This window comes from Rhinoraja longicauda, chromosome 8, assembly GCF_053455715.1.
Source record: "Rhinoraja longicauda isolate Sanriku21f chromosome 8, sRhiLon1.1, whole genome shotgun sequence".
Lineage (NCBI taxonomy): Eukaryota > Metazoa > Chordata > Chondrichthyes > Rajiformes > Arhynchobatidae > Rhinoraja > Rhinoraja longicauda.
In genome coordinates this window covers 42,552,989-42,571,309 of record NC_135960.1, presented here as the reverse complement: position 1 = coordinate 42,571,309, position 18,321 = coordinate 42,552,989, and the positions used below count along the sequence as shown (strand labels likewise).

At 45.3% G+C, this 18,321-nt stretch overlaps 1 protein-coding gene across 1 annotated transcript in view; it reads right to left on the bottom strand.

The window, feature by feature from the left end:
- Window positions 1–18,321, bottom strand: part of c8h21orf58 (chromosome 8 C21orf58 homolog) — a 49,421-nt gene that overhangs the window by 12,838 nt on the left and 18,262 nt on the right. The window contains exons 3-5 of the mRNA XM_078403748.1: window positions 10,801–10,874; window positions 6,861–7,010; window positions 2,838–2,952 (exon numbers count right to left, since the gene is read on the bottom strand). Of these exons, the coding sequence (XP_078259874.1) occupies window positions 2,838–2,952; window positions 6,861–7,010; window positions 10,801–10,874 (339 nt within the window). The remainder of the gene's footprint in view (window positions 1–2,837; window positions 2,953–6,860; window positions 7,011–10,800; window positions 10,875–18,321) is intronic.

Below are 18,321 nucleotides of genomic sequence, written 5' to 3'. Positions count from 1 at the left end.
TCCTGGCAATATCCTCATAAATCCTTTCTGCACCCTTTCCAGCTTAACAACATCTCTCCTCTAACATGGTGACCAAAACTGAACATAGGTGTGGCCTTACCAATGTTTTGTACAACTGTAACATGACCTCCCAACTCCATACTCAGATTTGATTCTTATCTGATTTGATTGGAGAGCCTGCAAAACAAAGCTTTTCACTGTACCTTGGTATACATGACAATAATAAACCTAGATGGGTACGGGCCAAACGCAGATAAATAGGACTAGTTTAAATGAGGCACCTTGGATAGATAAGTGGCACCAAAAACACTATGTGGCTCTATGACTATAACTCTATGACTCTCCTTATAGCTTAAACCCTCTAATTCAGGCAGCATATTGGTAATTCTCTTCTACACCCTCTCTTAAGCATTCACATCCTTCCTGGAATGGACTGAAATACTCCAAATGCAGATGAAGGCAAGTATACCATATTCTTTCTTTATCTACTTGTGTTGCTACTTTCTGGGAGCTATGTGGGATTCTATAGAAGTAGTGTAAACTGGTGATCAATGGCCAGCATGTAGAGTTGCTGCCTTCCAGTGCCAGAGACCCGGGTTCAATCCTGACCACAGATGCTGTCTATACGGACGGACTTTGGATGTTTTCCCTGTGACCGCATGGATTTTCTCTAGTTCCTCTGGTTTCCTCCCATTGTCCAAAGACGTACAGGTTTGTAGGTTAATTGGCTTTGGTAAAATTATAAATTATCCCTAATGTGTCGGATAGTGCTGGTCTCCGTGGTGATCACTGGTCAGCACGGACTCGGTGGGCCAAAGGGTCTGTTTCCGCGTTGTATCTCTAAAGTCTAAATCACTAAAATCTAACGTCTGCAGACCGAAAAGCCTTGCTGTATCTCTAAACTACAGATTTGGACTCCAGGATTTGGACTCCAAGATCACTTTGGACATCCAAGCTGTTGAGATCTTGCCATTACACTTTCCCTTTCCATTTGACCATCCAAAGTGCAACACCTCACACTTGTTCAGATTAAACTCCATCACCATTTCCTTGCCCATATCTGCAACTGGTCTATATTACCTGCTAATTTACAAGGGTAGAGAGATCAAGGGAGATGCTGATGAGATGTATCATCAACATATGGATGTTGATGGTGCAGTTCTGGATGAGTTGCTGAGGAACATGACATGGATTAGAAAGAGGAGGGGGGGCAAGGGAGGATCGCTGCGGCATATCTAAGATACTAGTGGAGGCAAGGGAGGATAAACTGTCTTGCAAATAACTGTTGGGCTATGACAGGATAGTCAAAATAGATACAGAGGAATATAGTCTCACCTGCCTGTGTATGGCAAAAATGCCCTGGAGGAGGATGTTATAATCAACTCAATCAAAAGCAGCAGCCATATGAAGAAGGAAAAGAACAAGTAATACTACTTATTTCACAATCACATGAGTCATAGAGCCAGCCACACAATGTGGAAACAGGCCCTTCAGCCCAACTTGCCCACACTGACCAATGTGTCCCATCTACATTTGCCTGCATTTGGCCCATATCCCTCTAATCCTGTCCTATCCATGTACCTGTCTAATTGCTTCTTAAACATTGCGATAGTCCCTGCCTCAACTACCTCTGGTAGTTCAGACGTGATGGGAGATGGAAAAATTATAATTGTCACTATGAAAATAGGTTTGAGAAGTTTATATGGAGGGACAGATTTAGAAAAATCTGTGATATGAAAGGTGTGAAGATGCTATTTGTCACTCATTTTAAAATAAGACCATGATATCATGCAATGTTTATGGAAATGGCCGATTAGACCAATCTGGGATTGAACGTTTCTTTCACACAAGTGACGGTGGTGTAAGGATGCTGCAGCATCAGTGGGTTCTTGATTTTCAAGATTCTTCTTTCCCTTTTGCTTCCTTCATTCTAGTTTCCCCATAAGAACCAGCAATGTTTTCCATGTGGATATTCCAAACAGGAAAATCCAATTCTTCTTTGCTCATCCAACTCTCCATAAAGTAGCTGCTTTGGTATTTTGTCATCAGCCATTCTTCTAATACGTTCTGGCCACCTGGTCTGATGTGGAGACAAGGTAAATAAACCTGGAGGTTTAAGGATTTTCCTTGGGCTAAAGGCCGACAAGTCGATTCAGGTTTATTGGAATAAACAAAGTATCAAAGCCTAGAGAGCTGGGAATTTGGAAGTGCAGGTTTACATGACAGAACCAGCCATTAAGTACGTCTTTGTATTAAGCATTAAGTCTAGCTGTGTACCAAGTGGGCAGTTAACAGTAAGATTGACAATCTTCACTTGAATTTTTTATGTGCCATAAGATGCTAAGCTACAGTATGTACCACATTTGGATAGCATTCAGTGGCACATCCCATAATTATCAAGGAACTAATAGCTGGAGAGCTTGTCGAGCTGAAAGAGAAAATACAAGTCGCATTGGAGGGGAAAGGAAACTATACTTAGAAAGTATAACCAGGGTGGACACCTCTTACTCAGTACTGGAGCAGCGCAGAGTGGCACGTGTAATGGTTCCTGTTGCACACAGCACAATAAATTGTAGAAACGAGGCTGCTGAGTTACACCAGCACTTTGTGTTTACCACAAATTGTCTTGTGAATGCAGAGTTTACGAGTTAAACAATCAGAAAAAACTTCTGAATGCGTCAGGTACTTCATCAAAATCATTACAGGGCCATTCCTGAAACCTAAAGGGACAATTCACAACCAGAACCAAATTCCTGGCATGAATCCCAGTGATAAACACAATATAGATACTATCTTTAACTGCAAAATACATTTTCACATTTTTAAATATTTCTTACCCTCCTTGATGCTGCCAGACCTGATTGGAGGCAGTGTCTGTGCAGGCGGGATCTGAGTGATGAGTGGCTGTTGCTGTGGTAACTGTTGTAGGATCGTTGTGGGCTGCTGAGGGTACTGAGGAGACAGAAGAGGGGAGAATAAATATGAAGAGAATGCACAAATAGGAGCGGTGGCAGAACCCATGAGAAATGGAAGCAGAAGTAGGTCATTCAGCACCAAGTGTCTGATCTTTTATTTCAACATCATTTTTCTGTACTAATCCCATATCCTTTAATTTTATGAATAACCAAACATTCATTGATCTGCATCTTGGATATGCTCAGTGACTGAGCCTTCACCGACCTGGCTCCACACATCCCAACCTTTGGCATTTGTTTGAAATGGTTGTTCTAGCTTTTAAGTTAATAAGTTAATAAGATTCTACAATTTAATAAGATTCCAAAGCATTTATTAGCTTATAGTGGAATTAAGCACTCATTACCAACAATATGGAGTTTACTGTTATAACTTACAGAAGTTACTTAGAGACTTGAGACATGTCTGGTATAAAGCCAAACAATTCAGTGTCATGCTCCCCAAGCTCTTGATATGTCAAACTTTATTGAATCCACACCTTTTTTAACTTGTTTTTATACAGGCTGGCTGAGAATCTGGACCTTTCATAACATTATCCCATCCAATCAACTGATCTTTATTTAAAAAAACTCTCCATGCCTTTACATTGATTGCATTGCCAATCAGATCATTAATCTAGAATGACCCGATTTACACTTGGAGGCGGCACGTGGTGCAGCAGTAGAGTTGCTGCCTCACAGCGCCAGAGACCCTGGTTCGATTCTGATCATGGTTGCTGTCTGTATGGAGTTTGTATGTTCTCCCTGTGATGACGTGGGTTAACTCCGGGTGCTCCGGTTTGCTCCCATATTCCAAAGACGTGTAGGTTTGTAGGTTAATTGGCTTCTGTAAATTGTCCCTAGTGTGTAGGATGTGTATGGGTGATCGGGTATACAGGTGATTGCTGGTCGGCGCGGATTCGGTGGGCCAAAGAGCCTGTTTCCACACTGTTTCTCTAAAACACAAAAAAACTCAATCTGGAATGAATTACAAGGACCAGGTGAGTCATCCCTTTGTGCTAATTTGCCCTTGGAAGTAATTTGTCCCTTGCATATTTTAGTTTAGTTTAGAGATACAGCTCAGAAACAGACCCTTCGGCTCCCTGAGTCCGCACCGACCAGCGATCCCCGCACATTAATCAGGCATGTGAGTGAGGTAAAAAAAAGAGGAAAAGAGCCGAGCGTTTGCGCGAAGAGTACAACAGGGGTCAAAAAATTGGAGCATTTTTTTTAAATGTACACACAAAATTACCCGTTTCAAGCCTCTTTTAGTGCATTTCAAAGTAAAATCAGACATTACAAAATAATGTGAATATGTCACTGTACACTAATAACATTTTGAAGTAAATTCGCACATTAATTGATAATCAGCCCAAAAAGGTGGTAATTGGCTTTTCTGCTGTGTTTTATATTTTAACCCTGTCTTAATTAATTTGGTTATATAATCTTGCACTTAAATTTAATATTTACTCATTACAGTTCCATCACTGATTTTCTGGCACTCTTGGTTCCAGAACTTTGCTGGTTTATCCAGCAGGCCAAGGAAGTCTGCTATGGGGATAAATTTGCTGGCTCCAGCTGGGCTGGAGTTCCAGAGCCCCGGCCGCAGGTTGAATATTCAACCCACCGATCGGCTGTAGAAGTCCTGAAGAGGTTGAGATTGGCTGCCTTGCCCAGCCTAGGTGCCACATTTTCAGGGAGACTTCCAGGGCGCGGGGGGATTTCTCGCGGAACCCCTAGTGACCTCTAGCGGAACCCTAGTGTTCATTACAAGTCTATACATAGTTTATTTCTTTTTCTTTCTTTTTTTCGATCCGATTTCTCCATTTATTTGGCAGTGAAAAACGCGGAAATCATGTAAAAAGCGCGGAAAATGGATTTTAAAAACGCGGAAATACGCGGAAATCCAGAAAATTCACTTGCCTGATTAACACTGTCCTACACACAGTAGGGACAATTTACAATTATACCAAGCCAATTAACATACAAGCCTGTACGTCTTTAGAGTTAGGGAAGAAACGGAGAACCGGATAACAATATCTAAAAGTTCATTCAACAGGACTACAAATCTAGAGTGTCGGAAGGAACAGCAGATGCTGGTTTACTATGAAGAGAGACACAAAATGCTGGAGTAACTCAGCAGGACAGGCAGCATCTCTGGATGTAAGGAATAGGTAGCATTTTGGGGTGAGACTCATCTTCAGACTGAGCGTCAGGGGAGAAGGAGACACAGACAAGGAACGGTAAGATGTAAAAGTGAGAGATCAAAAGAGATGCAGATCAAGGAAAATGGAGAATAGATCATTGTTCGCTGGGAGGAGGTGACAATGTGGCAAACATAGAAAAATGTAATCGGGGATAGTCAGACTGGTCAGAAAACTAGGGAGGGGACTAGGAACTAGTGGGACTGTCCCTGTTGCGACTGGAGGGAGGGGGAGCAAGAGTCCTCACCTTTCACCCCATCAACCGTTGCATACAGCATATAATCCTCTGACATTTTTGCCAACTCCAACGGGATCCCACCATTAGTCACATCTTCCCATCTTCACCACTTTCCGTCGAGACCGTTACACCCACAACTCCCTGGTTAACTCGTCCCTTCCCACCCAAACCACCCCCTCCACTGATACATTCCCCTGCAACCGCAGGAGATACTACACCTGTCCCTCTACCTCCTCCCTCGATTCCATCTAAGGACCCCAATAGTCTTTTCAGGTGAGCAGAGGTTCACTTGCACCTCCTCCAACCTCATCTACTGTATCCGCTGTTACAGGTGTGGAATCCTATATAGCGACGAGACCAAGCGCAGTCTCAACGATCGTTTTGCTGAACACCTCTGCTCAGTCCGCTTAAACCTACCTGATCTTCCGGTTGCTTTACACTTTAACTCCCCCTCCCATTCCCACACTGACCTTTCTATCCTGGGCCTCCTCCATTGTCAGAGTGAGGCCCAGCGCAAATTGGAGGAACAGCACCTCATATTTTGCTTGGACAGCTTACATCCAGCGGTATGAACATTGACTTCTCTAACTTCAAGTAACCCTTGCTTTCCCTCTCTCTCCATCCCTCCTCTTTCCCAGTTCTCCGACTAGTCTAGCTGTCTCAGATTAAATCTTATCTCTGTTTGCTTCGTTGCCACCTTCTCCCAGCTAACGATGATCTATTCGACATTTTCCTTGAACGACATCTTTTTTGATGTCTCGTTTTTACACCATACCTTTCCTTATCTCTGTGTCTCCCCCCCCTCCTGACTCTCAGTCTGAAGAAGGGTCTTGACCCGAAACGTCACCATTCCTTCCATCCAGAGATGCTGCCTGTCCTGCTGAGTTACTCCAACATTTTGTGTCCACAAATCTAGAATGCTGTGGAAAAGGTTATTCAGCCTTAGGCTGTCAGTCCCTCATGATATATGCATGGCAGGAATGGTGCAGCAGTAACACGAGTCCACTTTTAAAACCATGGGCCAAGGAATCGGACTGACATTTTCCAAGCTTTACTTCTATCCAACCAGAAGTTGGTGGCCAGTGCAATAGCTCAGTAAATAAGTGGAAATACAATCAATAAAAATTGATTAAATTGGCAGTGTTAGCAACTGCACAGGTAAGAAATTTACCTTACCTTAGCTCTGCTGCCAACAAATTCTAATTCCGTCTGACTAGATCCCATGTCCCTTCGTTTACTCACCCTACCACCCACTGATTGAAAACTGGATTGTTTGATTCATTCAGGCTCTACAGCAGTTTATAACTTTTGCAGGTTTACCCACTTCAAGCATGTGGTTCAAGAGCTGTGCACCCAAGATTAGTTTTTTTTAAATTGAAAAATGAGGGTTCCTTATATCCAATTCTTCTTAACTGAATTTTTGTTGAAGGAAGCAACCAGAATTGAATTCTGTGCCTTGGGGCTTACCATGTGTTGGATGACCCGTGGTTGCTCAGGCGGGGGTTGATGATATACGTGAATCGGTGGTGCCTGCTGAATGGGTTCCAGGCGAGGATATCGTCTCCGGGTCCCTCCCCAGGTGTGGGGCCTGGAGCATTCATCCAGCATGTGCTGTTCCTGAAAAATAACTTTGGATTATCACAGTGATCGTGCCTGTCTTGCTTTAGTTCTGCTTGTCTCAGCTTCTCACCATTTTACACAGCAATACCTTTAACTCGTCTTCACGTGTCGGAACTACGAGGATAACAAGCCGAAAAATTGCTGCCGTGAATCGGAGAGTTCTCGGTGTACTGTGGTTGCTAAGCATAGTCCAAATCCTAAAACAATAGCTTTCCTGTCTTGGCCAGTAAACAAACATTGCTTTCAGAACTTGAGCTTCATGCAGAATGGAATGCCTCTGTAGGTTACAGGGTTGTTGGTAATTGCGTCCAGGGATTATATCTTGAAAGTTATAAATATGCCATTTCCCTTTTGTTTTCTCCCTTTTCTTTCCCCAAATTGAATGAGCTACTTGAAGATGTAGTGGAATCAGGTTTAATGATAATTTTATAAAGGCAATTGGATAAATACAAAAGATTTATAGACATACAGAGAAAGAACAAAGAAAGTTCTGTCAAAGCATTTGCACAGTCACAAAAAGGTAAATGTCCTCTTCCTGTGTCATATCATTATTAATGGTCCATGGGTGGAAGATTATCTAACTCAAGACAGAATGGTGCTTAAAATTATAACATTCCTGCTTACTAGTCAAGTCAAGTCAATTTTATTTGTATAGCACATTTAAAAACAACCCACGTTAACCAAAGTGCTGTACATCAGCTCAGCCATTCACTCAACCAAATGAAACAATTGCTGAGGCCTGTTTGAATAAGGATTTTTTTTTAAAAATCTGACCATATTTAATTTAGGTTAGTTTTAGTTTAGAGATAAGCACAGCATAAGATACAGACAGCACCCAGAGTTAGGATCAAACCCGGGTCTCTGGCGCTCTCTGTAAGGCAGCAACACTACCACCCACTGTGCCACTGTGTGGGGAGAGTGGACAGACTTGGATTGTTTTCTCTGGAATGCCAGAGGTTGCGGGGTGACCCGATAGAATTATATTAAATTATGAGAGGCATTGATATGGATGACAGTCAGAACCTTTATTCTAATGTGGAAATATCAAACACTAGAGGGCATAGTTTTAAGCTAAATGGGTCAAAGTTTAAAGGAGATGTACAAGGCATGTTTCTTTACACAGAGAGTGGTAAGTGCCTGGAATGCACTGCCAGGGGTGGTGGTAGAGGCAGATATGATAGTGGCATTTAAGAGACTTTTGGATACACACATGGATATACATGGAATGGAAGGTTATGGATTATCTGCAAGAGTTGGTCTTGGCAATATGTTCAGCAGAGACATTGTGGCCCAAAGGGCCTGTTCCTGTACTGTTCAATGTGATATTTAATATTCTACTAGACCAAGTGGACCCGTTGGGCCCAAACCACTCCTGCATTGGTGCAGCACCAATCTCCTCCCCCACTCTCCCCTCCCTTCCATCCCCCCCTCCCCTCCCTCCCCTCCCCCTCGCCCTCCCTCTCCCTTGCCCCCCTCCGGCTCCCTCCACCCTCGCCCCCTTCCCGCTCCCTCCCCCCTCACCCCCTTCCCCCCACTCTCCCTCCACCCTCGCCCCCCCCTCCCGCTCCCTCCCCCCTCACCCAACTCTCCCCCCATCTCCATCCCCTTCTCCCTCTCCCCCCCCTCACCCCTCCCTCCCCCGAGGATTACCTCTCCTACATTGGTGCAGCACCCTCTCCTCCCCCACACCCTCCTCCCCCACTCCCCACTCCCCCTTCCCCTCACTCTCCTCTCCCCCCACTCCCCCCCTCCCCATCTCCCCTCCCTCCACTCTACCCCTCCCTCACCCAACCCCTCCCTCACCCAACCCCCCCTTCTCCTCCCCCCACTCCGTTCCCTTCAAACCCCCTTCTCCTCCCTTATCCTCCCCCCACCTCCCTCCCTCCCTCCCTGCTCCCTCCCTAGGAGATAGATTTAAACTTTAAAATGTGAATAACTTTAAAAATATAACACCGATTTCAATTAAACTTCTTCCATTAGCACCAAAGAGACGACGGTGAGCCTAAAATTGTCGCGCTATCGTGTACCCGTTTTGGCTGTAGTTCAGGAACAAACAAACAAACAAACAAACGAGAGTTTTAGTGTATAGATGATTCATTTAAAAGCAGGAAATGCTTTAATCAGTTTAAAAACATTTGGGCAGCTCCACTCTGTCTCTCCCAATTCACATCTATCTTCATGGAGAAAGAACTGAAACACTAGACTCAAACTTTTTTTAAAAATCCAGGCCTGAGGTATAGCTGGCAAGCTGGAAACGTAAACAATCATCAAGAAACTGCGATGCTCGAAATCTGGAATTAAAACAGAAAATACTAGAAACACAGCAGGTGAGGCATCTACTCCAAAAGGAGAAATAGTTATTGTTTCAGGTTTAAGACCCTTTGTCACAAAGGATCTTTGATCTCAAATGTAAACAAATATGACTGACTTGCTGCGCCTTTGAGAGGCTGACCAAATCAGTGTGAAGCCAGTCACATTTCTGAGACGTCAAGTCAGGACCAGGGTATTTGTGAACCACCCAGGGATCAGAACAATTTTCTCACTTTTAGTTAAAGCAACAGCTGTTTTGTAACTTAAATGTTCCGACTATCTTGGTGCAAATTGACTGGATGTATTGTAAGTCCAGTAATGTAAACACGTGGCACTGTACAATATCTTTACCTGGCTGTGAAACTACTCATCAAACATTCTCACAAAAAAAACAGCTGCTGTTGAAGTTCTCTGCAACTACATAACTTTGCACCAGCAATTTGGGTATAGGTACCCCATGCCCAGTGGACCATGACACCCATAGATACATAGAACATAGAAAATAGGTGCAGGAGTAGGCCATGCGGCCCTTCGAGCCAGCACCACCATTCAATGTGATCATGGCCGATCATCCACAAACAGTACCCCGTTCCTGCCTTCTTCCCATATCCCTTGATTCTGCTGGCCCTGAGAGCTCTATCTAATTCTCTTTTGAATGCATCGAGTGAATTGGCCTCCACTGCCTTCTGAGGCAGAGAATTGCCATGGCGGGATCTCATCTGCTCAACCCAAAACCGTTCTCTCTCTTTACTCAATTGATCATTCAAAGAGCAAAGAATGCAGTGGGATCAAACATGTTTCCTCTTGAGAAGTTTCCAATCAAAGCTCGATTAGGATAAAAATAAAATGGGCTATTGTGTGATTACAAGGCTTTGTATATAACTACAACTTGATAATGGCAAAATATTAAAGCAGGATTATTTATGCAGTGATCATTTTAAAGTTGTTGGACCATGACGATAGGTTATTGTACCATGGCAGGCAAATTGAGTCAAGTGAGAAATCAGGTATGATTTAATTCAATGAACAGTAGCAGCCAAAATCCCATAAGTAAATGAATATTCAATATATTGTGCTAGATTGTACTACCAATGCAGAGCATAATGACGATGGGGATATAGAGTCCTGTCATAGCCATCTACAAGTGTGTTAACTCCTGTTCAAGTTCCCAATATGCATTCCCATTATGAATTCCAGCCTGGATAGAAAAATTACAGTATGTAATATTAATAGATCAGAGACGTTTAAATGATTTGGCAATCCTTCCTCCCGAAGGTAAAACTCTCCCAAAAGCATTCTCTGTGCCTTCTCTATACCTTGCAGTAGTATTTGAGTTATTAATTCATTGAATTGGTTTGTTTTGTATTATCTGTGTGTACTGTGTATCCAGACCCCTTATGTTGCTGCAAGTAAGTATTTCATTGTTCCGTTGTTGGTACATATCAACAAGTAAACACTTGTGACTCTTGAACCGTACCCTCAGTTTTTGGAGCAAGCCTTTTTTCCGTTTCAGTGCATTGTGCAGTGCATCTCCGTGGCCATTCAAACTCCCTGTGGAGAAAGCCAAAGTAAACTATTAAGATCTCACACACAGATTGTTTGATAGTTTGCACAGCTTTCACAGTTAATCTTAACAAATGAACAACAAGCAGAATGAAAAAAAAGATAAAATTAACTTTGTTTCCCTTTCCACGACAGGCTGAGTGTTTCTAACAATTTCTGTTTGCCTTCAGATTCCTAGCGCCTGTGTTTTTTTTATTTTCAGAAGGAACAGACAAGCAGTTTCAGGGGTTGGAGCCAGCAGAACAACTGAAGATGATCTTCTTGGGACATTTGAAGGAAGTTAAGGATTGAAGGAAACCAATGACCACGAACAACATAACTGAATGAGCAGTCACCCTTACCAGTAGTTCGGTATCTCAGAAGTAGGGATTCCCAAAGGTATTGTGGAAGATGTACACGTATGGGAAAAGATTCAAGTCAATGGGCAGAGGGAACAAGTTAGATGTGGAACCAGAGAATTTCAGTGATTGGAGCAGATGGGAATTTTGGTCAAGGTCATAATTGGACCAGTCATATCAATATTAAAACTACTAGCAGGTAAGAAAACAAACTGCTGGAGGAACTCAGTGATTCAGGCCACATCTGTGGAGGGAAATGGATAGGCAACATTTTGGGTTGGGATCCTTCTTGAGACTGGAAAAGTTGGAATGTTATGTTGTAGCTGGGGAAAACGTTGGTTAGACCACACTTGGAACATTCTATAGAGTGATTGCACGGCAGGCGCGGTCACGGCCCCTGACCCGTACTGTTGCCACGCAACGCCTATTGGAGGGCACGCCGTGCACTACAGTTCAATGTTGCGGCTGCACTTTGCTGCGGCTTGGCTTCACCCGGCTTCTCCCATCAGCGCGTCTCTGGCTCCTTCCCAGTGCTTCGAGCGTCCCAACACCTCTCCCCGTTCCCGCGTTCCTAACTCCTCCAGGCTCGGCGCCCCTGCTCCGCGCCTCGCTTCCTGCGGTTCTTCGGCCCCTCACCGCTCCTGCTGGCCCTCCAGCCCTTCTCCTCGCTCGCCCTCTCCGTCAGCCGGGGTCCGATTCCACTTGACCCTCGAGGCTGGGGCCACCGAGCAGAGCCATAGCCTGGTCCTCCGCTTATTGCCTCGGCTCCCAGCGCCCGGCCCAGCCCAGCCCTCGCTGCTGCTCAGCCTCCACTGCCAATCGGCCTCTCCCCGGCTCCTCTTCGGGCTCGACACTCCGCACCTCCTCTTCCACCGCCTCCTCCTCCATGGCCATCGAGGACGGCTCCCTGGGCCCTTCACCCTCAAGCCCCGGAGGGTCACTGACCTCCAGCGCTCGCTGCTTCTGCTCCTGCAGACCTCCAGGCCCCTCGACTCAGGTTCTTCCCGCTGCTCCTCTCCCAGCTCGCTCAACCCCATCCTTTCCTCCTTTCCTCCTCCTCTTCTCCCCCCCCCCCCCCCCCCCCCCCGGTCGGTGGCCCTCTGCTTCTCAGCTCTGCTCCTACCTCCCTTTCCGAGCTGCGTTTCCCCTTCTCCCACCAGCTGGCCAGACGTCTTCCCAGCTGCTTCTTGTGTCCGCGGGCTTGGCAGCCCATCTCCCGGTTCCTCTTCCTCTGCCGGATCCTCCAGCTTCTTCCTCATTTTTTTACAGCACAAAAATTGGCCTTTTTGGCGGCTTTTTAAAGGTAAGAATGTACCTGTTGCATGTATTGGTACATGTATTGGTATGCTGTAAGCTGCCATGTCCTCCAGATGGCTTGAGCGACTCTGTGCATCACGCACTTTGACCTTACGACCTTACGTGCAATCACCTAATACAGTCTCTACAGAAGGATGTGGTAGCAAAAGAGAGAGTAATTCACCAGAATGTTACCTGGAATGATGCGCTGTAGTTACAATGAGAGATTGGATAGGCTGGACTTATTCTCACTGGAATGTAGGAGGCTGTGGGGTGACATTATAGAGTTTATAAAATTATGAGGGACATAAATAATATAAATAGTCAGAATCTATTTTCCTATGACAGGGAGGTCTAGAACCGAAAGGCACAAATTTAAGGTTAGAGGGGAGGCATTCAAAGGAGAAGAGGTATGTTTTTCACATTGAGAATTATGGTTATTTATAATGAGTTGCTAGAGGGAGTGGCAGAGACAAATACAATTACAAGATTTTAAAAGCATTTGGACAGATATTTAAACAGGAAAACTGTGTAGAAGGATGTGGCCCAGTGCATCTAAATGGGATTAGTAGGGTATCACAATCGCCATGGATGAGATAGGGTGAAAGGGCCCGGTTCTGTGCTGTACAATTCTGTTACCATGAAAAGTATTCATTTGAGACCTCGCCCATGTCCTCTGGCTCCATGCACAGATTGCCCCTTTGGTCCCCAATGGACCCTTTTCTTTCACTGGATTCCACCTTGGTTAAGGCCAAACGGATCCATGACAAATTGACAAATTGGATGCAAAACTGGCTTGTTGCAGAAGACGGAGGGTGATGATGAAGGGTTGTTTTAATGATTGGTAGCCTGTGATCAGTAGTGTGGCATAGAAATTGGTGCTAGGACCCATGCTACTTGTGTTACATATATTATAAATAAACAATTTAGATTTGAAGGTAGGAGGTATATTAATAATTTACAGATTGGTTGAGGTTAACAACGGTGGTCTTAGTCTACAGAATTGTATTGATCAGCTGGTAACGTCGCACCCCAGCACCTGTGTAGGCCCGAGATTAGAAGCCTGCGATTGCTTCGGGGGAGAGACCGGGAGACCCGACACACACGGAGATGTGCGGTGACCGGGGAAGACCGACACCCACGGAGGTGTGCGGCGACCGGGGGGGGGAGGCTGACACCCACGGAGGTGTGCGGCGACCGGGGGAGGCTGACACCCACGGAGGTGTGCGGCGACCGGGAGAGCCCTGGAGGAGACCGACACCCAAGGAGGTGTGCGGCAACCGGGAGAGCCCCGGAGGAGACCGACACCCACGGAGGTGTGCGGCGACCGGAGGGGGTCGGCGACCGGAGGGACCGACCACCCTCGGAGGTGCGGCGGCCGGTAAGGCCGAGGCACTAAATACTCACCCAGGCGCGTCGACCGTAGAGTCGGGACGGCCCTGGGCCCGAGGCAGCGGCAGCGCGTTCGAATTTGAGCGGCAGGTGCCGGGAGCACCTGTGGGTGGAGCCGCGGAGCACCTGTGGGCGGTGCCAGCGGCAGCGTGTTCGAAAAGTTGAACGGCAGCTGCCGGGGAGCACTTGTGGGCGGGGCCAGCGCACCGCGATTACAGCAGTGCCAGCCCAGCAGTGCCAGCCCAGCAGTGGGAGCCCAGCAGTGGGAGCCCAGCAGTGCCAGCCAAGCAGTGGGAGTCCAGCAGTGCCAGCCCAGCAGTGGGAGCCCAGCAGTGCCAACCCAGCAGTGGGAGTCCAGCAGTGCCAGCCCAGCAGTGGGAGGCCAGCAGTGGCAGGCAAATCATGGTGGTGGAGCATCTAGAGCCTACACTACGTTTGATCTACACAGCACGTCTTCTTGAGGGGAAGATATGGAACAAAATGAATATTTTGTGTTTAATGACCTGTGTAGTGATCTGTGTAATGAAAGCTTAATGTATTATATTTGATGTTTTTGTATAAATGTATATATCTGTGGAGTGACCACACGGAGTGAGTGACCACCCGGAGATGAGTGACCACCCGGAGATGAGTGACCACCCGGAGATGAGTGACCACCCGGAGATGAGTGACCACCCGGAGATGAGTGAAATTCCGCAGAGGAGTGACCACCATGATGGCGATAAAAGCAATTGTGTTTAATTGTGTTTAGTTGTTTGCAAAAAGCAATGGTGTTTTGGTTTTGTTTGTTAAATATATTTTAGCCCTCGAATGGTAAAGAAAACAATTTAATATAAGACAAGGGGGATGTTGTAATATATAAGACAAGGGGGATGTTGTGATATTGCTGGGACTACTTTGTGTATTCAAGAACTACTTTGTATGGCTGTGTATATAAGTGATGGGTGTGATTAGGCGGTCACTCTGGATCCAGGCGGCCTTGGAATAAACAGCCTGGAGTTAAGCTCCACCATGATAACATCTTAAACATGTGTACTCGTGGTCCTTCCAGAGTCACAACAAAGGTACAACAAGTACCGGACCACGAAGTACAACAACTGGGCCAGAACACCAGTAAATGGAACTTAATACTGATAAATATAAAGGTGATGGAATTTGGGAGTCTAATAATTGTAGAACAAAGAGTATTGAGGAAGAGGGACCTTGATGTACGTCCAAAGGTGGAGAACAGGTACATAAATGAGTATAAGATGCTTGCCTTCATTAGTTGAGGCATATAATATAAAGAGCAGGGTGGTTTTGGTATATCTTTATAAAACATTTGTTAAACCACAGTTAGACTATTGTATGCAGTCTGGTTGCAACACCAAAGGAAGGACATGTTGCCTGGAAGGTACGTTTAAATTAAGAGGAGAGATTGGATAAGCTGGGTTTGTTTTCCTTGGAGCAGAGGAAGCTAAGGGGGAACTTAACAGAAGTGTAGAAAATTATGAGATGCATGGACAGGGTAGATAGTAAGAAACTTTTTCGCCTGGCAGAAGCATCTAAACATAGCACAAAAAGTAAGGAAATTTGTGTTTGGTAGATTATTTCTTTGTTGTAACAATGCTTCTTGGCAATAAATCTTATACCGTTGGAAAGACTGTTTATTTCCCTTTTAAATGGTGCCACATTTGTAAGGAACATGCATTTGTGGGATGAGCAGCAGAGCTGAGTATATGGGTTGCGCCCATGAAAAATTTGCCAAATCTCTGCCAATGCCAAACAGCTTATTCTGCCATTGACTCTTGTTCGGTGTTGTTTGGTGGATTGGATGATTGAAGTCTGAAGAAACAAGACATATTGGCAATTTAACAATTTATTCATTTAATAAACAGGAGCCACAGTAGCGTGTGGAAGAACCATACACAGCCATAACAGCCTGGCACCTCCTCCTCATGCTGGTCACCAGCCTGGTCACACACTGTTGTGGGATGGCATCCCATTCTTGTCAGCACCTGGGGGTACCAGAAGCTCAAAACAAGAGTCAATAGCAACAGCAGAATAAGCTGTTTGGCATTGGCAGAGAAGATTTGGCAAATATTTCATGGGCGCAACCCATATACTCAGCTCTGCTGCTCATCCCACAAATGCATGTTCCTTACAAATGTGGCACCATTTAAAAGGGAAATAAACAGGCTTTCCAACGGTATAAGATTTATTGCCAAGAAGCATTGTTACAACAAAGAAATAATCTACCAAACACAAATTTCCTTACTTTTTGTACTATGTTTATTTGCAGATGGTGTCGGTTTAAAATTAGGAGTAAGAGGATTCGAGAGAATCTATGTAGGAATATTTTCACCCAGAGAATATTTTAAATCTGGAATGTACGACCTGAGAAATTAATATAGGTAGGTTCTATCACAATATTTAAGAAGCATCTTGAACTGTTAGGGTATAATAGGTTGTAGACCAAATTGGGTTAGTATAGATAGGTTCTTGGTGGTTGACCTAGACATAGTGAAAGAAAGGCCCCGTTTCTTTGATTCTACGATAGCATGATTATATGATGTTAGGATGGTTTTATGAAGGCAAAATGATGTTGCCAATTTAAATTAAGTATTTTTAGACTGTAACCACCAGAGGAAGAACCAGTGAATGTGACCACTGTGGTTTTTCAAAAGATATTTGGTGAGCTAACACATCAAAAAACAGTTACATAAAATAGTTCCCATGTTGCTGGGGTAACATATTAGCACAGATAAAGAAATAGTGAAAATTAGTAAAGTAAGTGAAGGAATCTGCGATAAAAAGGCAACCAATGTATCCAAGTTTACTGATGATATGATGTTGATGGTAAAGTGCGCTGTGAGGATAGAAAAAGTCAGCCAAGGGGTATACAAGGATGAAGCACAGGTAATAAGGTGATAGATGGAGTACAACGTGGGACATTCATTTGTGGGCAGAATAAGAAAGCAGTATATTTTTAACTGATATAAGACCAGTGGCCTGGGGAGGGAAAGTAATTAGGACTGGGCCAACCAGCTAAACTTATTTTTTAAATAGATTTGATGGTGGGGACTCTGCCCACCCTCCCCCCCTGTTCCTCGACAGACTTTCCCCCTGGTCCACTTCCTCTGCCCTTTCTTTGTCACGCCTGACCATCAAGGCTGAGCAAGTGAGAAAGGAGCTGAGCAGACTCTGCCCAGGCAAAGCCACGGGTCCTGATGGTGTCAGCCCTGGGGTACTCAAGGCTTGTGCCAGCCAGTTGTGCAGTGTACTCCAGCATACCTTCAACCTGAGCCCGAGCCCGAGAGGGTTCCTGTGATGTAGAAGACATCCTGCCTGGTTTCTGTACAAAAGAGGACGTGCCCCAGCTCCTCCAATGACCACAGACCAGTGGCGCTAACTTCACACATCATGAAGTCCATGGAGAGGCTGGTGCTCACTCACGTGTGATCCCTGGTTAAACCCTACCTGGACCCCCTGCAGTTCGCTTACCAAACAAAGATGGGGGTTGAGGACGCCATCATCCACCTGCTCCATCGTTCCAATGCTCACTTGGATAAGCCAGGAAACACTGCAAGAGTCATGTTTTTTTACTTCTCCAGTGCTTTTAACACCATCTGGCCTGCACTACTAGGGAGCAAACTGACGAAGATGCGGGTGGATGCTCCATTGGTGTCCTGGATCACCAACTACCTGACTGGACGACCACAATATGTCAGGCTCCAGAACTATGTCTCGGACACAATAGTGAGCAACACAGGAAAGGACAGAGCCGGCTGTACTTTTTGAGAATGCTCCGCTCCTTCAATGTCTGCAGTAAGTTGCTGCAGATGTTCTACCAATCGGTGGTAGCCAGTGCCATCTTCTTCACTATTGTGTGCTGGGGCAGCAGGGCAAAGGCCGCGGACACCAATAGAATGAACAAACTCATCAGGAAGGCTGGCTCTGTCCTGGGGGTGGAGTTGGTTTCATGGGAGGTGATCTTGGAGGGGAGGATGCTCCTCAAACTGCAAAGCATCCTGGACAATACAGCTCACCCCCTCCATGACACACTGGTCAACCTGAGGAGCACCTTCAGCCACAGACTGGTTCCATCACGGGTGCAGGACAGAACGCTACAAGATCCTTCTTCTCTGCAGCTATCAAACTGTACAATTCCTCCCCTTTCTGTCATGGGGTAGACTGAGACTGACTCTCCCCTCCCCAATCTTTGCACACCCCTAATCCTTTCCACTCATCATTTTAATTTCATGTTTCGTATTTTGTGTTTTTATGACTGTTGGCAGATCAATTTCCCTCCTGGGAGAAATAAATTACTACCGTATCATATCGTATAGAACATGTATAGAGGGAAAGGGTGTGCTGATTTGTGAGATTCTGAATGGAAAGCAAACTATTAGGGCAAGGGAAAGTTGACC